This window comes from Acinonyx jubatus, chromosome B1, assembly GCF_027475565.1.
Source record: "Acinonyx jubatus isolate Ajub_Pintada_27869175 chromosome B1, VMU_Ajub_asm_v1.0, whole genome shotgun sequence".
In the NCBI taxonomy this organism is placed as follows: domain Eukaryota; kingdom Metazoa; phylum Chordata; class Mammalia; order Carnivora; family Felidae; genus Acinonyx; species Acinonyx jubatus.
This window is the reverse complement of record NC_069382.1, coordinates 6,803,630-6,828,653: the sequence shown is the minus strand read 5'-3', so window position 1 is coordinate 6,828,653 and position 25,024 is coordinate 6,803,630. Positions and strand designations below refer to the sequence as shown.

Below are 25,024 nucleotides of genomic sequence, written 5' to 3'. Positions count from 1 at the left end.
CTCCTCCAGAGGGGACGCAGGGAGTTGGCCCCCTAAGACACCCCACTCACCTGGAGGTGGGTGCACCCCCAACCTGGGAAGGAGCAGAACTCGGCAAGAGCCGGAGCTGTATCCTTGTGCACCTGCAGAGGTCTGTCCCCACACCCAGGGGCACAGCCGCACTGCCCGGAAGCAGGTGGGGGCTGTGGTGCCGCAGGACCTGATACCCTCTCTACCCACCTTGCTGGTCCCTCGGGGCTTGTGGTCAGAGTGAATGGGGGTGGGGATTCAGTCACCTTCTCCTGCTACCCTTTTCCTTTGTTTCCTATTTCCACTCTGTTTTTCCCCCCATTTGTAGGTAGATGGTACCTTACAGTCCACTCTGTGTTCTGTGAGTTCACCTGTGAGCCCATGGTATCTTCCTTCACTTTAAAAATGTCCTATTGATGCTACACCCATGCATTTCTTGAAATACTGAGTAATACTGAAAGGTGAAATAGTTTTTTTGCAGCAACCATATTAAGTGAAAAGCTTCCAGAAGACAGACTAAAAGAAACTTGTCATTCTGTCCTGTTTCTCTATGTTGTATAGAAAGTAAAATGGCTACAAACTGAACTGACATCAGCACAAATGAAATTAATTTTTTTTAATGTTTATTTATTTTTGACAGAGAGAGAGACAGAGCCTGAGCAGGGGAGGGGCAGAGAGAGAGGGAGACACAGAATCTGAAGCAGACTCCAGGCTCCGAGCTGTCAGCACAGAGCCCGATGCGGGGCTCGAACTCACAGACCGTGAGATCATGACCTGAGCTGAAGTCGGACGCTCAACCGACTGAGCCACCCAGGCGCCCCACAGATGAAGTTAATTTTAAAGCAGCATTATATCACTGAATAGAGGATGCTGATCAATACTCTCTTTTCTCAGTGGATGCTCTTGAAAGCAGAAGTTGATCTGCATTATAAATTTCCTCGCCTGCGTATCAAAACCAGTTGAAATCCATTTCAGAACTTTAGGTGCTGTCATTCAAAACCCTGAATGTGCAGCACACTAAATGTAAAAGCACAGTTTTAACCTTTGTATTATGACATCAGGTGAACAGTTATTAAAATACTTTAAGGAACAGTATTTATTTAAATTAAATATTGGGGCGCCTGGGTGGCTCAGTCAGTTAAACGTCCGACTTTGGCTCAGGTCATGATGTTACAGTTTGTGGGTTCGAGTATCACGTCGGGTTCTGTGCTGACAGCTCAGAGCCTGGAGCCTGCTTCAGATTCTGTCTCTCTCTCTCTCTCTGCCCCTACCCGCTCACACTGTCTCTCTCCTTCAAAATAAATAAACATTAAGAAAAATTAAAGTAAATAAATTAAATATTAAATGGCACCAAGTTGAGTACAAGTCAACAGGTGTTATTCGATACGTTAAACACGAACTCATACTTACTTTTTTTGAGTGTCTTCGCCGTTAAATATTAAACCAAAAAATCTCTTTATTCACTTGCAATTGGGGAGGCATTCAGTGTCTCACATTTTGAAATCTGAGGGTATGTGCTGTGACATCATTAAGCTTTCTTATTTCTAAAAATTTCCCATTACTGTTGTGACATCAGTGTGGATCTTGTAATTTGTCTGTGTTTGTTCCGACACTTAAGATTTTTAAGCCCAACAGTTTTGAAGTAATAGAATTCTTTTTTTTAATGTTTATTTATTTATTTTGAGAAAGAGAGAGAGTTCGTGAACTCACGGTCGTGAGACTGAGCCCCACATCGGGATGCACACTGGGCGGAAAGCCTGCTTAAGATTCTCCCTGTCCCTCTGCCTCCCTCCCCCACTCACAGTCTCTCTCTCTCTCTCTCTCACACACACACACACACACACACACACACACACATAGATAAAAAGAAATTAAAGCTTTAAAAAAGGAGAAATTATTTTTTAGAGCAGTTTTAGGTTCACAGCAAAATTGAGTGGAAACAGAGATTCCCTGTATACCTCCTGCCCGCACGTATGTCTGGCCTCCATCACTATGAAAATCCTGCACCAGAGTGGTTGGTACCTTTGCCACGGCCAATGAACCTAAAGTCATAGTTTACATTACTTTACCCATGGTGCACATTCAAGGGGTTTGGACAAATGACACGTACCCACTATTACAGCATCATACAGAGTAGTCTCTCTGCCCTAAAACTCCTCTGTGCTCCACATGTTCACCCCTCCTCTCTTCTAACCCCTGGCAACCACTGATCTTTTTACTGTCTCAATAGATTGACCTCTTCCAGAATGTCACACAGTAGGTAGGCTTTTCAGCTTGGCTTCTTTCACTTAGTAATAAGCATTTTTAATCTTCCCTCCGTGTCTTGGCGTAACTTGATAGCTCAGTTCTTTTTGGTCCTCAGGAATACTCCAGGGTCTGGATGGACCACAGCTGATTTATCCATTCACTGACTCCAGCACATCTGCATTTCTCCCGAGTTCTGGCAATTATGAATAAAGCTGCTATACACATAGCAAATAGTTTTTAGAACAATTTTCTGATCACTACTTGTGCATAGGTAGTTTGGGGCCATAATGATGGCAGTAAGATGATGATGATTGCATCTTTTCAAGTTAATTTACATCATGTTACGTGATTTTTTTTTTCTGCCGTCAACTTCACACGGTGTGTACTTTCGAGAGTCTTCTGAGTTCAGTATTGCTAGTGCTGTTCCATTTTGCCTGTGTAGTGGTAGCATATTCCGGTATTGATTTGCTTGCTTTTCTTTGACTTAGCATTTCTTCGTGTTAGAATTGCGGTTCTCAAGCAGGGGCTCTTTTCCCCGCTGGGGACGTTGAGTAGTGGGCAGCTGCAGAGCTGGCATCTGGTGGGTTGAGGCCAGGGATGCCGCTAACCGTGCTGCTGTGCACAGGACACTCCCCCGTAAAGAATTTGCTGGCCCCGAATTTCCATAGTGCTGAAGTTGAGAAACCCTGGTTTAGAAATTTGGTTTCTGTCCAGTGCCTCATTCATGCGTGCATTTGGCTGACACTGGCATAAATTTCTGGCAAATCGTCCCCACTTTACCTTTTTGCACTTCAGATGTACTGCTCCGAAGAGCCTAAAGATGGATGTCAAAGAAGCCTTCACATCACATGTGCTCATGAGCGCTTCATTGATTCGCGTAGAGCAGTAGCCCTTCACACCGGATGTCCGTTAGAATCACCTGCAGAGATTTTTTTAAAATATAGATACAATCTGCACGGGCAAGGCCTGGGGCATCTCTTTCTCACAGTCGCCAGATGGTCCCCCTGTGTGGCCATGGCCGAAAACCACTATGAGAGGCTGGGCTCCCCCCAACTAATGTCCACGTAGTGAGACTCCTCCATCACAGTACATCTGGGCTCCAAGCTATTTCTGCCCGCACGATGACTATAGTTGATGATATGATATTGTGCGTTTTAAAGTTGTGCAGGGAGTAGCTCATGAAAGTTCTCATCATAAGAAAAAACAACGTGACCATGCCTGGTGGCAGACGTTAACTGGACTTACTGGTTATAGTGAGCGTTTATTTCACAGTGCATGTAAATATCAAATCATCATGCCATACACCTGATACTGGTATGTTGTCTGTCCATTATTCCTCTGTTGAGAAGGAGAGTAGTTCATTGATTTATTTATTTTTTTCAACATTTATTTATTTTTGGGACAGAGAGAGACAGAGCATGAACGGGGGAGGGGCAGAGAGAGAGGGAGACACAGAATCAGAAACCGGCTCCAGGCTCTGAGCCATCAGCCCAGAGCCTGACGCGGGGCTCGAACTCACGGACTGCGAGATCATGACCTGGCTGAAGTCGGACGCTTAACCGACTGCGCCACCCAGGCGCCCCATGATTTATTTAATCCTCAGGTGACAGAATAGCATCTGCCATGTTACTAGCAATGGAAAGCTAGAAATAAACTACTGATAATTATGAGAATTTTATTACATACAGAGATTTTTTGTTTTAACCTTGGATTACACTTGATCAATTTGAATAATCCTTCATTGTGGGTAATTATCAGATTCTAAGATCAAACATTAAATAGGAAGATAGAATTATATTTTTTGCTTGTTTAATTTGGGTACTTTTGTGACCCCGAACTGCTACGCCCTGAAATACGACGGGTATGCGCTCAAAATTCCAAAAAAAAAAAAAAAGTTATTTTGTGCCTTTCTTAGAACAACACATATGGATTGGGCGTCATGAAAATACTTTCTCACAGCAAAGATATCTTCTGTCAGCCCTGAGAGTTCTGGCCTTGTAGCGTGCCGGGGACAGCAAGTGTGAGTCCTTGTGGTGGTTTCCAAAGTCACGCCGTCCATCGGCCCGCAAAGTAGCGGCCACCACGGGCTTCAAAGTGTCCCAATCCACTTGGAATCTAAACCTGTTGAATGGTAAGTCCCATTCTACAGTGAACAGCACCTTCAAAGGAAGCTTTTGAAAAAACCCCTGGGACCGAAAGAAACCGAGATAGACAGGATGCAGCGAAGGCATGCTGATTACCCTCCCGGGGACTTCTGCGTGGCCTGCAGCGGCTGAAGCGCTGTGCTTCCAGCCGCGTATCATGTTCCCCGTTCTCAAGGCTATGAATTAGCCTTGAGATCTACAATGGCAAATCATGAAAATGTGAATCAAGACGGCTTCTTTCTCCCCCAAGGAGTTCCACTAACAACATTTCTTCAGTTTTGGGGTGGTTTCCACGCTTTCTAGAGCCTTTCTCGAGTGGGAGCCCACTTTGAATAACTTGCCCAGACTCGAGAACTTCTCCTCCTTTTTATTTTCTCCACACGTGAAGTAAAGTCTAATTCCCTTATTCTGTACGGTCCTATCATTCAGGAAAAACGTATATTTTGATAGTAGTGGCAGTGATCACAATAATGCTCTCGCACGAAGACAGCTAATGTTTTGTCTGTGCTTCTTAAGAGCCACAGTCTTTGCTAAATGATTTTTATGTGTTACCTCTTTGCAGCCTCGCTAAATCATGTGAGATCAATTTTGCAGGTGTTCTCATTTTACAAAGGCAGACACCGCAGCATAAAGAGCAGTCAGACTCCATCCAGCTCAGAAGCCTGTGCCTTTAATCAATGTGCTATAAATCCCCCTTTATGGCTAAACAAATGTGACATTTAGGTTGGGGACACATCGGTGAGTGGCATGTTGGTGCTGGACAAATCCCTCAGCCTCTGCCCTCTTACAGAATAGAATCAAATGGCAAAGAAGGGAAAATGACTTGCATCAAATCTACAGATTAGCGGTGTTGAAGGTGAATGGGTGCTGGTACGCAGAGCATTCTTTTTCTTCCTTTTTAATGTTTATTTTATTTATTTTTGAGAGAGAAAGACCAAGCGTGGGCCAGGGAGGGGAAGAGAGAGAGGGAGACACAGAATTTGAAGCAGGCTCCAGGCTCTGAGCTGTCAGCATAGAGCCTGGCGTGAGGCTCGAACCGACGGACCGTGAGATCATGACCTGAGCCAAAGTCAGACGCTTAACTGACTGAGCCGCCCAGTTGCCCCGGTACACAGAGCATTCTTAACGTATGGAAACTTTGAGGCTCAGCAGACCTTTGTCACCTAGACTGGGTGCATAAGGCCATGAGAACTGACAGATTTGGAGCTAGCAGCCACACGGCCCAGTGAACTTCATCTGTTTATTTGCTTCATTCCAGTTCCAGAAAAGAGAAAAAATAAAGATTACCCAAGAAATATTTCCCTTTCTCTCTCGTAGAGTCAGACACAATGTTTACCATAGACAATCAAGTGTGTTTTAAGACCAGATATTGTGTAGATTTCCACATCTAGATATTTCCACATCTAGGAATATTTGTTTTCTTGTGAGAAAAATAAGGGGTAAGTGTTTATTGCTTTCTGTGACTGAAATCCTCTGATATATTTTTACACGTATTAGGCCCTCATTAAGTACTTGTTGAGCAAGACGAAATAATTGTGAAAGTGATATAAACTTTAATAATTCTGTTAAAGAGTAAATAGCTGTTAAAGGCTATTTACTCCAGTTCCTTCAGTGATTTATTTTTTTAATGTTTATTTATTTATTTTTAAGTGAGAGAGAGTGTGAGCGGGGAGGGGGCTGAGAAAGAGGGAGACAGAGAACTGTAAGCAGGCTCTGCACTGTCCGCACAGAGCTCGAAGCGGGGCTTGAACTCATGACCTGCGAGATCATGACTTGAACCAAAACCAAGAGTCATATGCTTAACCAACTAGGTCACCCAGGCGCCCCTCCTTCGGTGATTTAAATAAGTTAATATTCAACAGGTTTTATTTTCTAACATTTTTAGACCTGGCTTTGTTTCATCTTCAATGTAAAGGTATAATTATGTCTGCCAAATCATAGTTCAAGGGCATTGCTAAACTAGATGTTGACTCTTCAAATTCTCCAACCATTAGTATTGCCGAGTAGAGGCTAACAGGAAGTCAGATTTGAATGGAGATTAAGCAGTGTTATTAGAAAGTACGTATTTAAGTACGTTCTGGGTTTCTGAAATCCTGCGACATTTGCCAGTTTATAGGAGACAGGTTTGATCTCCGGTCTCATTGGCTTTATCTTGACTCTTTTCATATTTGTTGTACCAATTCCCTACTATCCTTAATCCCATTAATTTCTATATTAATCACAACACAACTTTAATACAGGTGCATAAGCTCTAACATGACAGTGACACCAAGTTTATCATTTTTCAAAAGTGTTACTTTAATATGTATTCTGAGAATTACTACATGAGTTTCACTTCTCTGAGATTTTACTGAAATCATGAACTCATAACTCTCCATAACTCTCGCCAAAGGAATTAATAGAGTTGAATAAGAGATTTCGTTCCGTACAGTGTATTTATTTTATTCTGTATTGTCATTTTGAAAATGTGACTTGACATGTTCAAGTTAAGCCAGAATACACTACTGTTTCTCTTCAAAAGTCTTCTACAAGGTGCCTTTGAAACTCAGAAGGGAACCACGTATCTATAGAAACTTAGCTTTTGGTGTCCAAGGACCACATTTCAGACACTTTCAAATAGAATTCTATTGCCGTATTTGCTAATAGAGTTACGTTTATAGGATTAAAAATACAATTTCACCCTTATACCTACGTTCACATGTGCTGGTCATCCCATGTTCTGAGTCTGATTATATAAATACGGTACAATCATCAGGAAATTTTTCAGAAGGTGCCGCTTTTCAGACAATTCATGCTGTAAAGTGCACAGGCTCACAATACACGGCATACACAGATAAGAAGGTGATACAATTTGGAGTGGATCGCTCTTAGGATGTGAATTTGGATCCTCATCTTGAACACGTGGAAATGCACATGCAAACCGCACACACATCTCTTTCCACCCTCCAGTTTTGATCGGAAGATATAGTTAAGGGTGGTTGGGTTGGGAGAGAGAAGGGGAGGAAGTAAAATCATATCCCTTTTGGGGACATGTACAAAATACAATCACAAGAAACAAAACTGAAGATTGAGGGAGCACGTTGCTATGTGAGTTACCTGCGAGGATGTGTCACACTGTATGAGTCTGAAGTCTACCAGCCTGCACGTCCCCTGCAGTCAGAAAACTGGGTTCCCCGCTGGACATCCCCAGGGCGCAGAGCAGTGTGAGGGCTGCTGCTGGTTGCTGACACCGTGTGTGGATGGAAGGAATGGATAAATGTATGAGTCAGCCATTGAAAAGTGGATAGCAGCGTAGGTCTGAAAACTCTTCCCTGGGTTTTTTTCTTCCTTCTTGTTTTCTCTGGCTGGACAGTGACTTGGTAACAAGGTCAGGACATGAGTGATGGCAGAGAAGGCTATAGTCTTACTCGGTGACACAGGATTCAAATGAGAAGAACCACACGTTGTAGCAGAACGCTTGTTACAGGAGTGACTTTCTTCTTTGGCTACTTTTCAGGGATAATATGGATTTTAATCTCTGATACCTGAGTATGATGAATTAACACCACATAACAATAACGTGGCCACTCCCAGGAGCCTCTCTGCTTTCATCCTCTGTTTCTAGTTGGTGTTTATGTACGTGGGTACTTCATGTAATGGATTTCTCCTGTGATCATGGGAAATCTGCTAATAAGTCCAGTGGCACACCACTTGCATTGAGAAATATAATCGGTTTGTATTAACGTGTACATTCAAGCCTTCACTTAAACCTCAGGGGATTGTGACTTAGACTTGTTCTTCTCCGGTCATATCTGAATCCAAGTCTTAGCTTGGACAATTCAGGGTGTATATTGATGTAGACAATTTTATATGTAGATAATACGGATTAAATAGTTGATAAGTAATGTGAAGCGTACATCTATCTTTTACCAGCTCTCCATCCACCTACCAATGTGGGCATCTGTCTTTTTATCCAGCATCTAAGTCGTGCTTAAATCCAAAATACATTTAACTTATGCTGAAACGAAGTCTCTTGTTCAACTATATCTGGGCATCTGAACAGCCTCTTTTGGCGTTTTATAAATACTAAAAATGTTTCTGAAGTAAGCAAAAAAAAAGCCCCTTTAGGTTCAAGCGGAAAAATGACATTTTAGCATGTTTCTATAGCGAGAGTAAAATTAATATTCATGAAAAAAGACTTCAGACTTAAACTTTACAGAAATCCGAAAAGAAGTACACACTTGTATATCATTAATGCTAAAATGACTTGAGAATTACCCCATTTACAATATTAAATGTAAACATGACTAAGCAGCTTACATAATTATGTGAATGATGCCCATTTAGTTGTAATATAAATTTATTGACGTTCTGGGGCACGTGGGTGGCTCAGTCAAGCGTCCAACTTCGGCTCAGGTCATGAGCTCACGGTTCGTGGGTTCAAGCCCCACGTCGGGCTCTGCGCTGACAGCGCAGAGCCCAGAGCCCGCTTCGGATCCTGTGTCTCCCTCGCTCTCTGCCCCTCTCCCACCTGTGCTCAGTCTCTCAAAAATAAATAAATGTAAAAAATGTTTTCTTAATTTATTGACATTTTAACTTTGCAGACCTCCCTCTAAATATAGCAGGTAATATTTTCTAAAAAATGTGAGGTGAGATTTTTGAGACAAATACATGAATGAAACAGACATAAAGACGCAGAAGGCTCCTTCCTTCCTTTGTTCGTCACCTCTGCTGTGATGCAATTTGCCAGCAGGTTGTTCACAGGAACGCACTTCCTCTCTCAGCTTCCCGTGGCCCACTTCCTAAGGTGTTGGTGATAATGATCTGCGCACGAGGGCACTTACCCCTTCGAATTGGGTTTTCTAGATTAGTCCCAAAGCTCTTCTTTTCCAGTAACTTGCACATTCTCTCTCTCGACTCTCTCTCTGTTGCAGTTCATTATGCTGACCTACCTTTTCATGTTGGCCTGGCTGGGAGTCACGGCCTTCACCTCCCTGCCAGTTTACATGTACTTCAACCTGTGGACCATTTGCCGAAACACCACCTTAGTGGAGGGAGCGAACCTCTGCCTGGACCTTCGTCAGTTTGGTAGGTGGATCTCTAACTAAAACAAGGCCTCGTACTGTCTTAGCCTAAATGACTGTGTCTGGAATATTGCAGATCACTTTGGAGCCATGATTACTTCTTCTAGCAAAGAGATAAATGTGTCACAGTATTCACTTTCAAGACATTCCTTTTAAATTCACATAAGTAGGAATTTAAGAGAGATTGGAAGTTGATCTCATAACATGAATATACAATGTGTGTGTTTGAACGGGCTGTCAAGTTGTGTTTCCTGGTGTTGGCATGAAATAATTGTGATGCCCTCAATCTGATTCCTTTGTACTTTTCTAGACTTGATGTGATGCTTGCATCTACTTTTTTCTTTAATTTTTTTTTAATGTTTATTTTTGAGACAGAGCATGAACGGGGGAGGGTCAGAGAGAGAGGGAGACATAGAATCCGAAGCAGGCTCCGGGCTCCGAGCTGTCGGCACAGAGCCCGACGTGGGGCTCGAACTCATGAACCATGAGATCACGACCTGAGCCAAAGTCGGAGGCTTAACCGACTGAGCCATCCAGGTGCCGCGGTGCTTGCATCTACTTTTATTCTCCCATGATAAACTATACAATTTGTGAAATCTAGAGTGAAGACCATCTAATAAATACGTGTTGCACTGGCTTCTGAAATAAGGCAGAACAAGTTAGCATATAATATTAGAAAATCAAAGAATCCTAAGCCAATCAACAGTCCTCTTTGGTTATTTTTGTTTAGGGCTAAAACCTCATGTGATAAAATGAGTTTCATACGTGTAGATGAGCTTGTGATACACGGATCCTATTCTGATGGTTTTGTCCACGTGGACTTGTTTGTCAACAACTGTCACAACAATTCTACATAGTGGACGCTACTATCATCCTCTTTATAAATGACAAAACTGAGGCACAGAGAGGTTACATGAGTTCCCCAAGGTTATCCAACTAGTAAGTGACAGCACTGGGATTCAAACCCAGGCCGTCTGGTTTCGGAGTCTGGTAATTACAAGTCGGCACACAACTCTGTCCTGTTGACAGACGAATGTGGAGAAGTGGATCCAGTCTGGCCTAACCTATTTGGAATCCTAGTCCCCCGTTCATAAAAAAAAAACATGGCAGCTACAAAATTTACAAAAGACCTGGAGACCCACACATTTGCGTGGTTTTTTTCCCCAGGGACAGGCTATTAAAATCTAAGCCATGAACATCTGGGAATGCTCCCTAAGATTTTCTCTAATGAGGTCTCCACATACTTCGGGAAAGCGGGGAACATTTCACTGGGTACTGTCCGCAGGCCTTGTGGCTCTTTGGGGGTGCTCTAGACAGGTTGTAGGGTACAGCACCACTGTCCAACCCAGCCAGCTGCATGTTCCAAAGCTGTGGCCCGCTCGCCATCCTGAAAGCCAGAATCCTGATCCTAATAAAAAGCAGCATCTGCTCGGTGGATGAAGTTCTTGGCAAGAAGACAGCAGAGGGAATATGGACAGCTCTTCTCCTGGAGAGGTTTCAATCTTGGAATCATGTCCCACGTGAACACAGGAAGAGAACGTCGGCGACAGCAGTTGGAGGCCACCAGAACAGCTGCTTGGAAAACATGGCCCTCCTTTCAGTCCCTCCCCCTCGATGTCTTTTATTCTGCTGATCTGCAGATTGGAAATTGGAAGAGAGGTGACCGGTCTCTCAGACACGGTTGCCACCTAAAATACGGGCCACCTAGTGAAGTTTCAATTTGGGGTAAACAGGCAATTTTTTTTGGTAGAGTGTGTCCCAGATATTGTCTGGGCCACACTTCTGGTAGGTGTAAACCCTGACGAGGGTTAAAGCTGCTCTTTGAACCTTAGCACAGCTTATGACATAGTTATCAAGATTTATTCTAATTTAACTCTTATCCATGCTGTGGAAGAGAAGGCACTTTTCAGATGCCATGCAATCTTTTGCATCAGCTATTATATCTTTGTGTTTGCCCTCAATACAGAATCTACTGCCTGGATGGCATTTATTTGGTTTCCGAAAAACACACCCTTAATAAGAAGCCTGAATGTACACGTAGCAGTCAAGTTATCAAGGGGCATCAGCATAGAAACGGACACTCGTCCAGGTCTGGATTATGATCAGTACAGACATGTACTAATGTTCTCAAAAAAAGTGATCAGGTGGAAAAGAATATGCTATAAATCAATTTCCCTCGTTTTGCGAAGTTGTCTCATTACATCTAGGTGGTATCTTCTCTCTTAGGGGTCAAGGTCTTTGGGCTGCATGGTGGGTGCTGTCGTCACATAGCGGCTGCTGTGCCTGCTTAGTTTCTAGTTGCAATTCACTGTTCATTCCCCTGCATGAGATGAATGTATATATGGCATGCAGATCGAATGGGAAGCTGGGGCACTATGCAGTTCATACACCTGTGGAATTTAAAGATGGTTAGTCCTATCAGGGTTGGCCATGTTTCAAAATTAGTCATGAAATAATTTGTCTTGCAATTTTAATTTTTAGTGCTTTCATAGTTACTTCTGTTGCTTTTCAAGTATACGTACAGCAGTATAATGACATTGAATGCATTAGGGATTTAGTTTAGTGAATTTGTTTTCATAAATTGTTAACACTGGTCCCCATAATATCATCTAGATCCAGAATTTAAAACTGTGCTTTTTTAAACCCTCGTTGTTTGATGAAACTCCCTTGGGGCCAACCACAGGGAGAGAGTGGTCCAGAGCAGGTGGCGCTCTCCTCTTAGCCTTATAACCAACCTTCCCTCTCGTCTAGCACGTCCACACCCTGTAACAGGAGCAGCTTGTTTTGATCTGATTTCCAGTAAAAGTTCATTTCACTTGCTTATTCATACTTTTGCCAGACAAATATTTGTTGAGCTTCTGTTATGTTTAAGCACTGCTCAGTTTTTTTTTTTTATTAAATTTTTTTTTCAACGTTTATTTATTTTTGGGACAGAGAGAGACAGAACGTGAACGGGGGAGGGGCAGAGAGAGAGGGAGACACAGAATCGGAAACAGGCTCCAGGCTCTGAGCCAGCAGCCCAGAGCCTGACGCGGGGCTCGAACTCACGGACCGCGAGATCGTGACCTGGCTGAAGTCCGACGCTTAACCGACTGCGCCACCCAGGCGCCCCTAAGCACTGCTCAGTTTTGAAAGACAAAAATCTCCATGTCAAAAAGTAAAAATCTACCTGTCCAGGGGAATTAGGTTACCAATGGAATGAAGATTACTAATCCGAAAACATGCTAATTGTCCTGGATGGTCTGGATGGGCCCCTGTAATCACAAGAGTCCTTAAAAGTGGAAGAGGCTGAAGAGAAGTCAGAAGGAGATGGACCTCTGAAGAAAGGCACAGAGAGATGCAGTTTTGCTAACTAGGAGGGTGGAGAAAAGAGGCCAGGAGCCAAGGAATGTGGGTAGCCTACATAAGCTAGAAAATGATACTTTAGATATTCTATCATCTTTAAAACTGGTAATGTAAATGGTAAAGTCTTTGAAAATTAAGCATTTATATTTGCTAGTAGGGAGTTAATTTCCGATCACCCTTAAGGGTTCATAGCATCCTAATACCTGTTCATTCTGCTTCCCTCCACCTCTAGCTTGCAATTTCCTTCATAAGAATTTACATCTTGAGTGGTGGTGCTTCTGCTGTCCAGGAACCTCTAAGAGGCTTTCATTACTTCAATGATCAAAGTAACGGACATGAGGCATGATTTTCTCTGAAAGTTTTCCCTATTTCAGACATAACCAATTCTTAGAAAGCCAGAAGTATACCGCTTCTATTTACACAGCTTAAAGGACATTAAAAAAAAAATAGGGGTGTCTGGGTGGCTCAGTCAGTTAGGTAGCTGACTCAATTTCAGCTCACTTCATGATCTCACATTTTGTGAGTTCGAGCCCCGCGTCGGGCTCTGCACTCACGCCGCAGAGCCTGCATGGGATTCTGTCTCCCTTTCTCTGCCCCTCCCCCCTCTCAAAAATAAATAAATGTTAAAAAAATATTTTAAAAAAAACATAGAAGAAGCTCACGGCTGCAACTCTGATGCCTCAAATTCTCACCATTATCTCTCCTTGCAGTGTGTATCTTGCTGCTTCTCTTGTACAGTCCTAAGTTGTTTGTAAGAAACTGGAAGTGTCATTGTGTACATACTTTAGTTAAGGACTTTTGTGCATCTGGTGGATAAAATATGTGTAAATGTATTCAGTATTTAGAAAAATTAGTAAATCTGAATAATATACTTAAGTGGGGGTTAGGCCAATTTGGCCATTCATCGACAGATCCGTGTGAATCAAAATAATCAAGTTTTCAGATTTGCACCAAAGCACATCTCAGATACGCTTGCTCATTTTCATCGCTTCATATTACACCAATGTGCATTTGAAAACTATACTTAATTTGTAATGTGTATATTTGTGATATGTGGTAGTTACATCACAAAATTATGGACTATATATTTTTTATATCAATGTTTATAGCGTCAGGAGTACTGGAGACTGAGTGGAAGGGTTGCGTTATATAATATTTTAAAGGTGACGGAGGAAGGCTTCACCGAATAGCTGTTATTGGAAAGATGTTAGAGTCATGGGAATATTCTTTGTGGAGGGAAGATTCAGGCAAAGTTACCAAGACGTCTGGGCGCCATGCCTGGTGTCTTCAACACACAGCAGAGAGGCCAGTGTGGCTGAAGTAGAACGGGAAAGCAGGGGGATCAGACGGAGATGGGTCTGGGGGAGTCGCGGCACTCCATGATGAACACACTGCAGGGTGTCAAGTTTTAGAGACTTCTATTCTGAGGAAGTAGTGAATATGGGAGGGTTTTGGCAGAAGATCCCCCTTTACAGTGTAGAAGCGTCGCTCTGGCCACCGTCGGGAGAACGGACTGTCACAGGAGTGGAAGCAGGGAAGTCAGGTGACACTCTTGCAGGAGCCCTGAGGGCCTGGCTGTTTTTTCAAGACGGGGACTGCAGAGCGCCCTGATGGGTGGGCGTGTGGGTTTGAGAGAAAAAGAGGCTTCAGGGAGGGACACACTTGTTGCCGGGCCCCCCAGGAAGATTGACTTGCTGTCACATGAGCCCAGAAGCCTACAAGAAGAGCTCGCATGGGAGTGAGGCAGGCAAGGGAGGCCAGAGTTCACTTTCGAGGATGCTGCTTTTTAGAGACTTCTTAGGAATCTAAATAGAGCTGTCAGCTAAGAAATTGGTAAATGAGCCTTGACTTCAGGAGGGAGGTATGGGGCTGGCTGTCTGGATTTAGGAGGCGCTGATAATACTTAGGAAGCTCTGACACTCCGTGAGATCGGCACGGGCCAACGACGACCGAGGTGTGCGCAGTGGGCGCTCCCGGGAACCAGGTCCTAGAGAGACCTAGAATGGAAAGACAGAAGCAGGAGTCCGTAGATTTGGGGAACCTAATGAAGCGAGCCTGCAGGAGAGGGAGCCATCAGCTGCCCCCCCAGTGCTGCTGACTGGCCAGGAAGAGGAGATCGTAGTGTTCATCTTTGGTTCTAATTATGTGTAGGTCATTGCTGAGAGTTGAGGCAAAATCTGCCAGGAGAGGGTTAAGTAGAAAGGAAGAGAAGCGAATTGCGAGCAGCGAGCGTAGTCAGTGCTTTCTAGGAGTTTTGCTGCAAAGGTGAACCAAGACCCAGGTGAGGAAATGCGTGCACAGCCTAGGTATCCCACCCGGATGAAGTCTGGGAAGATGGGCACAGAGAAGGACGCCTGCGAGGACGCTTCCTCAACGGTGATGCGTCTTGGGGAGTTCTGACTTCCCCTCCCCTATAGTGCCATCTGGGCAGAAAGGAAAGGTCACAGAGAATGGACTGCATCCGACGGACTAGCTCAAAGCCAGAATACGTGAATGTATACACATATTAAATTAAATAAAGAGCAGGCAGTGCTAAAAGCTTAGGTATTAGTTTGCTCAGAACTTGAGGGGTTTTTCTCCTTTATATGTATATATGTTTAATGCTTCAGTAGGTCTCAGTACAATATCAGAGACCCGTTTTAGGATCATCTCCATCTCTCTTCTGTAAAATGAGATGTGTCGCGGTGTATCAGCTATGTGCTTCCCAAAAATGCAAGACTCCTGCAAGCACTCCTAGATTCTGATTAAACAGTTCTGTGGTGCCGTTCAGAAATACAGATTTTTGATAATTTCCCAAGTGATTCTCATGCAGTGGATCCATAAACCAACTGGAGCAAGGGTGAATAGGAGTGAAATTATAGTATTTTTTTTTATTTTTCCCTCCTAATAGCACTGTTTTCAATATTAGCAGAGAAAAATGAATCCTTTGGGCAATATGCTTTTATAGACTTGCCAGAAGCATTGTACCAGCAGAATAAATTTAGACCCAGACTTCAGCACAGTCTGGGACACAGTTATCAACATAATTGTGATGCCTACACCATTACATTAATGGACCAAACCAATCAACTAGCCACAATTGAATGTGTAGATCCGGTGGCAAGGTCCAATTGAATTCAGACTGAAAATGTTTTACGTCGCTTGCAGGCGAAATAGTTTTGATCTTCCATTCATAATTCTGTGTATAATTATTATCCAGCAATAAAAGCTGAGGAAGAATGTTTCCACCATACTATAGCACAAAATGGAACTTGCCTAGATTTTATCAGCCTAAGATTCCTTTTCTCTCTCTGGGCTCTTGAAAACATTTATAAGCTAAGCTATGATTTTCTCCATGTTGTAGGGATTGTAACAATTGGAGAGGAAAAGAAAATTTGCACCGTCTCCGAGAATTTCCTGAGGATGTGCGAATCCACTGAGGTAAATGTTTCTAAGCTGGTTATATCGTCCAAATTTTACCTTCCTTTGAAAAATATATAACTTGAAAAATATATCATTAAATCTATATCAAATGGTCCCCTTTTTCTCTCAGAGGCAATTTTACTCACAGTGATGCTATGCAGGGGGACTGCAGAATGAATATGAATGAAGTTCCCTGTCCATTTCAGTACACATTATAACAAATATATTTTTTCTAGAAAGTACCATTTTAATGAAAGTTCAACGTTTTTGCTGTTATGTTTAAAAAGATTGAACGCAGCCTTATGTTGTTAGAAGATCACGGAAAACCATCATTATTAATCAGGACCTCATCTTTGTAATAAAATTATATTGAAATGATTCAGTTGCCAAGATTTAAATAATTTGCAGGAGAAAAGATACTGGCATAATGTTTTTTGGATTGAGTAAGCGAGTTATCCTAAGTACACTCTTGTTAAAGATGGACAAAGTTCTTATTCGTCAGACAGCAGCAGTCCTGACCTCTCTTCTGCTTGTAATCCTGGCACGTGTTTTGATTCTCTGCGGTTTCCTTTGCAGCTGAACATGACCTTCCACCTGTTCATTGTGGCACTGGCTGGGGCTGGGGCAGCTGTTATTGCGATGGTAAGACCCCAGAGCTCTGAGGCTTGGTTTTTCAATTTGTATGAGAAAGCTATTTACTTGTAGAGATGAAATTTTGTCTCCCATCCTGAAGCCCACACGAATCCTATTTATTTGAATATCAGTAAAACAAAAGGCCGGGGGGGGGGGGGGGGGGAGGGAGAAACAATGGGCCCATAAATAAGTGAAAAACAAGGCTTCACCTGAAAAAGTATTGTCGTTACTATTGGGATAGTATTTGGCCAGCAGTTTAAGGATCCAAACACTCAGTAATATTGGCAACATTAACAAAAATAAGTAAATTCATTAGCGTTGCAGATATTAGGTTACTGTTTAACATAGAAAATCCTCTCTGTGGGGTGCCTACGTGGCTCAGTCAGTTAAGCCTCTGACTTTGGCTCCGGTCATGGATCTCCGAGTTGGTGGGTTTGAGCCCCGCATCGGGCTCTGTGCTGACAGCTCGGAGCCTACAGCCTGCTTCAGATTCTGTGTCTCCCTCTCTCTCTTCCCCTCCCCTGCTCACGCTCTGTCTCTCTGTCTCTCTCTCTCTGTGTCTCTCAAAAATAAATACATGTAAAAAAAAAAAAAAAAAAAAAGGAAAGAAAATCCTGTCTGTATCATAGAGGTATTTATCAGTGTGAATTCTAAGTCCCCTAATCAATTGCTTGACTTACATTATCCTTTTCTCCTCCTTATTTAAGAACATGAAAAAGCCACATTGAGTCACTTATGAAAAAAGAATTAATTTATTCTTCTTAACACAGACCTCGGTAGTTTTACTGTCATTTCTTTCACATCTAATTTTGTCCAGAAATATTAATCACAAGTTTTTAAAGTGAGGCTCACGCAGAGTTTGGTAGATCTGCCGTGTTCCAGATGCCCACACTTCGTACCTCACTGTGACGGCTGGTTTGCTCACTGGACTAGTAGATACCAACAGTGGGCAGATACTTGGAGCCTCGGTAATAGTTTTGCAGCCAAGCCCTTCAGTCCTTATTTCTGCATCCTTGTGTACAAAATCATAGTCCAAAAATAAAGTAGTATAGAACTCCAGAAGGTTCCCAGTAACCTCACAAATATAGCCAATGCGATATGCAAAAAATGAATTAATTTGGTGCCAACATAGGTTCTCATGTGTTGGCAAAAGGAACCCTTTTTTAAAAACGAGAGTGTTTTGGGGTGCCTGGGTGGCTCAGTTGGTTAAGCGTCCAACTTCGCCTCGGATCATGATCTCACAGTTCGTGAGTTCGAGCCCTGTGTCGGCTCTGTGCTGACAGCTCAGGGCCTGGAGCCTGCTTCGGATTCTGTGCCCCCCTCTCTCTCTCTGCCTCTCCCTCACTCACACTCTGTCTCTCTCTCAAAAATAAATAAACATTAAAAAAATTTTTTAGGGGTGCCTGGGTGGCTCACTCGTTTGAGCGTCCAACTTCGGCTCAGGTCATGATCCCACAGTGTGTGGGTTCGAGCCCTGCGTCAGGCTCTGTGCTGACAGCTCGGAGCCTGGAGCCTGCTTTGGATTCTGTATCCTTCTCTCTCTGCCCCTCCCCCACTTGTGCTCTGTCTCTCAAAAACAAATAAGTGTAAAAATAATAAAATATTTTTTAAATGAGAGTGTTTTATCTCTTGTCAAAGAATAAAACTAGGAATGGGGCACCTGGGTGGCTCAGTCGGTTGAGCATCCAACTTCAGCTCAGTTCATGATCTCGTGGTTTGTGAGATCAAGCCCCACATTGGGTTTACTGCTGTCAGACTGTCAGTGCAGAGCCAGCGTCGGATCTTCTGTCCCCCTCTCTGTGCCCTTTTGCTGCTTTCACTTTCCCAAAAATAAATATTTTTTAAAAAAGAATAAAACGAAGAATAATCAGTGCTAAGGAGCTAATGAGCCATTTCCAGACTAGTTATTTTTAATGACTTTATGAACACTTATGTATTGAGATCTGATTCTGCTTTGCTAAAAATTATTTTTAAAAATAACAAAAAATGACTGTCAGTGCTAAAGTGAGTTTTCAGACATTTTAATTTCATATCATACTAATTGTTCAACATTTTAGATTGAGTATACCAACCTGTACATAGGAATTTTATTTCAGAATATGAGGTGCTTAATAAGATCATATTGGCTAATTAATTGGAGGGATCAGAATGAAACAGTTAGCAAAGGTTTTATATTCTCAGCCTAAAATCAGTGCTTAAATATGCCCTGGGGAAGCATTACATGTTCTGGGCAGTGACGTTCCAAACACTCATGGTCCCAGGCGACACCCAGCCTGGCCATGGGATAAGAGGAAACATCTGTTCGTACACACATTCCTGTGCGACGGATGATTATTAGGGACTTGTGCACATTCGAGTATCCAGTCATGTATTAGAGGTCTACCAAAGCACTTTTGGAAGGGAGGTATGTAATAGGGCATTTGTTTGCATTTGCTACCTGTGTGTGTGAAAAATTCTGTGCAAAAATGCGTGCCTTTTAGGCATACGTAGGTGAAAAGTACCTGTCTAAATGAATACTGTTATTTAAATTTCCCTAAAAATGCTTACTCTGAAATGAATCTATTATCAAAAACATCTCACGATTATAGATATTTAGGTATTATGTATTTCTTAAGGAATCTGTGCTTCGCAGGAATTTAGGCATTAAGTTATATATAAACTTTATATCAAGCTGCAAGTATTTAGGATATTATGTTTTAAGTACTAAGCATCCTTTTGGGTACCTAAATATATGCCAAGCATAAGTTCCTTAAGAAATACATAACACCTAACTATTGATTGACATCAGTACATATTTCCAATTTATTAGCTCTGATAATAGTTTAGGTTTTAGGAGACAGGGATCCTATAACAATAATTACGGCTTCTGTTCCTGGTACTAACACTATTACCAATGATACCGTTATCAGCTAATATTTCTTTAAACTCACTCTGTTGAAAGCACTGTCAAATGCTTAAATCCACAAATACATTCAGTAGTCGTAATATAGCAACGGTCATTAACTTCATCCCGAACTCTTGCAACGCTCAAAGTATACCGCTGTCATTATTTCCACTTTAGAGATGAGAAAATGGAGATAAATTCTTCTCTACCAAAATACTTAAAACATCATCCAGGATTTAAGGCAAAGATCATGAGGATTTGTACAAAAACTAACACGTGATCCACTCCATTATTTTTCAGAGATGTTAGAAAGTTAGGTAGATATTAGCAGATGTGGTTCACGTGGCCTTGCACCAGGATCCAGGGACCGCTGCTCACCTCCCGAGGGACAGTAACAAGCCTGGAGTGTGTGTTCTCCTAAGATGAGAGGGAATGTCTGAAGACCTACTGAAAAGTGTCAGTTTCTGAACCTGAATGACTCAAGCTCTTTTGAGTATTTCACTCATACATATTTGATAATAATTTAGGGGCCATATTTTCTCAGACTTCAAAAGGAAATTTTTCGTACATCTAAAAATATACTTATTCATGTGAAACATATATTAAGTACTTGCTTCTTGCTAAACACTCTGCACAGCCCTTGATATTTTCACAGCAACAACAGCAGAGTGCCACATGAATTTGGTTATGTATAGAAACTGTTCAGTCTACATGTATGTAGTGATGAAGCTTTTCACTATGCAAGTGACACAGAGTAAAAAGATAGAACCCACTGCTGTTTCTTGCATGTGGCTTACAATTTCCACTAAACAAAATGCAAACTTTCAGAGGAAATAGAACATTCTGGAACTTCTTATTGGTGTGCATCTTTTCCCATATTGCTGTGTCAAAAGTCATTTTTTTTCTATTGCCTATTGACTACCTTAACCTACTGCAATAGTGCCCATTTAGAACTGACTTTGTATTTTTTATGTCTGCACTTTGCTAAAACCAACCTACCTGCTGTCTTTCGGCGTACTCCTGGCTAATCAAAATTTTAGTGTTCCATTTTACTAAACTATGGGTAAAATATTGCCTACCCTTTAAAATTTAGATCAAGTAAAGCATGAGCAACTCAGTTTCTCTTTCATATTCATCCATTGAAATCCATCATTTGGAAAACTGCCTGCCCTCCCCTATGGCCCAAGAGTGAGGGAAAGAAGGAAAAACAAACAGGTAATCTCCTAGCTGAGTCCATTCAGGTCAAATCAGGACCTTCATTACTTGAGTAACTTCATTACTCGAGACAGATCAGGAGTTTCTTTTAGAACATGGCGCTCTGTTGTGAATGAAAGCATACAAAATCCATGGGACCCGATGCTTGCTCTCTTGTAGTATACAGTCTAAGGGAAACTACAAAATTCAGCATATGGAAAGTTAACTTGATAATTCAATCCACAGGTTTATCTTGGGGGTTCCATGGTCCCTTTTTCTGTTGCATAGCAGGCAATAATATATCCTCCCATTAATTCAAAGTTGTCTAGACTCAAACTGTGTAAGTGACTATTTTCTGTTACGGATTGGAAAACGTAGGTACACGAACATGAAATGTATAATCTTTCCGTTTGGGTAAATGAGGACAGAATGGACAGGAAATATCACAGAAAGATTAAGAATCAACCTTGGATACTCCAGAATTGAAAAAAAAAAAGATACTGAAAAAAAGGGAGCTGAGAAAATACTGTCATACAGTTGGACACACGAGCAGGGATAATATAATTATTGATTCTGTCACCACAGAAATTTTGCTTCTGTTTTATGAGCAAACATATTCTATATAAGTCTGTAACTTGAATATTTCTTCCCTGGTAGCAAGGTGCGTTGAAGACACTGAACAGCCTTCCAGTATAAATTATTTCTGTCTTTGATTAGGTCCACTACCTTATGGTTCTGTCTGCCAACTGGGCTTACGTGAAAGATGCCTGCCGGATGCAGAAATATGAGGACATCAAGTCCAAGGAGGAGCAAGAGCTTCATGACATCCACTCTACTCGCTCCAAAGAGCGACTCAACGCATATACATAAATAAGCCCTTCCAGTCGTTTCTGCCATTCAGATGCATTGGTGTTTAACTAAGGGCCATCCAACCATCCAACCTTTTGAAAAATAAAATACAGAAGTGCTTCTCATCAATGATATGTAGGGTGACTTATGAATCACCTGAACACAATCCTTTGTTGTTGAGCACCTGGCTTCCTAATTTGTTAAATTGGTGTGATCAGATCTCTTCTACAAGCTCCTATCCAGCCTTTTCCTGTTTTCAGTTTCTCAAACTCACTTAATAATTGCGTAAGATTGAAGATACTAACCTTGTCACATGCAGAGATGTCTTTGATTTTTAACCACTCCCCATGTGTTAATACATAACACCTTTTGCATTATTTCTTATGTTTTGAGAAGAAAAATAGCTTTTTATACTTTTTAGTTTTGATTTCGGTAACTAGTTTAACTACAGGTAACCTTCAAAGGGACCACTGTACATTATGAACACTAGACAGATGGTACCATGATGACTCTTCTTGTAATATGGAAATCCTGTCTGGAGGTCCGGGACCACGTCACGACAGGCCCTGGTTCATGTTCTCATCAATCTAAGGTGCAATTTCTAAATTTGTAAGAGTAGGAATAAAAAAAAAAAAGTGCTTCTTATCTTTGTTAACATTGTATTTTTTTCTTGATGTACTTAAAAGGTATTTCTCTCTGATTACTCATGTTTCTGTTGTGAGCACGTAGAAACAGTGACGCTAATGCATGGCTAGCTGCCTTTTTAAGATTGTGACACCAGACTTACCTTTTCAAGTTTAGTATAGAGACAATTTTAATGGAAATGACTACTGTGAACTATTGAAGAATGACCTTTTTGTGATTTAAGCTGTGGCTGGATTGGAACTTTTAATATGCTAATGTGGAACATTAATTACCTTTATGAAGGTGGTATATTAAAAATAAGCACACTAACCCCTCGGAAGTTGTTTTACCTACTTTAAAATGTTTTAACGGATTGCACCTCTGTAAACTATCCCTCCGATGTATATGATATATTTGAAAAGGCTTCCATTAATATAATAGTTTTGCTTGCAGCCTTCCGATCTATGTTGGTTTACCTGTAGCGTTTTTTAAAGCGTGGTCAGCGGCCACTATAGAATGTATCCCTCCCGAGTGTAGTGATATATCTGTGTTTTTATTTGAAGTCATTTTAACCAAATGTTCATTCATAATCATTTATAAGAAGTACCTATATCAAATGAATAAAAAAGAAAAGCAATCAGTATTACTGGACCAAAACTGGTGTTTGTTTTAACCTTGACTCTTCTTTTGATTATTTCTAATGCTACAAGAATGCTGTAAAGTGTCTTTTACAATGATGTAGCCCTGACAAGACATTTTTGTCAGTGTATAAAAATTAGGTAGTATTGTGCACTGATTTGACCATTGTGAAATCTTTTCTCAGTGTAAGTGCATTTCTAATAAAATTTATGAGTGAAACAATCTTTGTACAATGACCACTCATGCATCATCCGTAATTTCACAAGTTCTTGTAGTAGGTAGAGGGGTATTATTAGGGTTATCTGTGGCATGATTATGCATTCTGTAGTATAATTTAATTAATTTGGGGTTTTGCTTCTTTTCTTTTTTTTACACGTAGATTATCTTACTGGTTCAACATTTTTTCTGATATAGGCAGTATTACAGATATTCAGCAAAAGTATTAATGGGCTTCTTTAAAATTCTATCTTATAGTGTTTCAGTTCTGTGTCTTAACAGTTTGTGATGATTTTTACAACTGTCTTTTAAACTTATGTAATGATGTTGATGCTTTTGGCTTTTTTTTTTCCTGGTATTAGAGTTTGTATTTTCACAAAGAGTGCTTTGTAGCAGGCATTACAATTAATCTGTTTTGTACATAAATGTGCCAACAGCTCGATGGTGGCGTTTTTGAAATGTAGAACGAAGTGCTTGCAAAATGTAATAAATACACTTGTGTACTTTGTGTACTTATTATTAGTTTCTGCAGTGTGGTTTTTTGTGTGTGTTTTTCTTTGTTTTGTTTATTCCTCTCTCCTCTGTGTGTACCCTCTTTCCAGATGCAATGGACACTGTCGTCGTAGGATGCTTATGACCTCAGTTGAGCTGACCTAACCTTGAACTGAAAATTCTTTGCGTGACATACAGCATAGAAAAGCCAGAGGGTTGGGGGGAGGGCGAAGGTGGAAAGATTTCGGAGGCCATTTGGTTTAGCAAATGATAACGATGCCCAACTTCCACTATTTCCTTGCCTAATTTCTATTGTTTTGTGTTTTCTTTAGACCTTCATAAACTAATAGAGACACAAAAAAGGCTAATTCAATTCAGAAAGAAAAATGATTTCTTGGTTCGCTTCAAACTATCAAGGTGAGAGCAATTAAATGGAAAAAATATATATATTTTCTAGGCTTTTTGTTTGTTTTGGTTGTAACTTCTTCTGGCCAAACTAGAAGTGATGGCAAATTAAAAATAATAAGATAGTGATCAAATAAAAATCTTAATTTTCAGAAGACCTAAGTAATTGTATTAGTCTTCAATTATTTATGTATTATTATGAATGGCGACTTGAAAATGTCATGCACTTACATTACAAGTATCTACGGTAATTATAAGCAGATCTGGACAAAATGTCTTATGTTTTAAATAGTCACTTTTAAGACAATAAGAAAATAATCGTGTATCTAAATCTTATTAGATGACAATTTTTATTCTTTTCAGGGTTTATGAAATTCTTAAAATAGCAAGAAGAAAATAAAGAATTATATGTTAAAGATTATCAGCATGAACAAAAATTTTATGCAATAATATTTTTATTTTTTTCAATGTTTGTTTTTGAGAGAGAGAAAGTACAAGCTGGGGAGGAAGAGAGAGAGAGAGAGAGATTGAGAGAGAGAGAGGCAGAGGATCCAAAGCAGGCTTCATGCTGTCAGCACAGAGTCCGAGGTAGGGTTTGAACTCACGAACCTTGAGATCGTGATTGGAGCCCAAGCCCAATGCTTAACCTACTGAGCCACCCAGGTGCCCCGCATAATAATGGTTTTCAAAGAAACTGATCATTGTGAGATAATTATGTTTTTTGAAAACTTAGAAGTCCATTTCTGTTTGTGAAAATACACATTTATCCTTAATTTCCCTTTGGGCATTTTTTATCTCCTAGCTTTATTGGACTATAATTGACAAATCAGCCCTTTGGAATTTATAAAGCTAATGTGAAGACCAAGGAAATTACTCAC

The 25,024-nt window shown here is 41.1% G+C and overlaps 1 protein-coding gene across 3 annotated transcripts in view; it reads left to right on the top strand.

Moving 5' to 3' along the window:
* GPM6A (glycoprotein M6A) overlaps positions 1-23,766 on the top strand; it is a 351,365-nt gene extending 327,599 nt beyond the window's left edge. For all 3 annotated transcript variants that reach the window (XM_027077032.2, XM_027077030.2, XM_027077031.1), the window contains 4 exons: positions 9,314-9,467; positions 16,152-16,228; positions 16,787-16,852; positions 21,639-23,766. In XM_027077032.2, coding sequence (XP_026932833.1) covers positions 9,314-9,467; positions 16,152-16,228; positions 16,787-16,852; positions 21,639-21,791 — 450 coding nt within the window. In that variant the 3' untranslated portion in view covers positions 21,792-23,766. The remainder of the gene's footprint in view (positions 1-9,313; positions 9,468-16,151; positions 16,229-16,786; positions 16,853-21,638) is intronic.
* Positions 23,767-25,024: the final 1,258 nt, after the last annotated feature.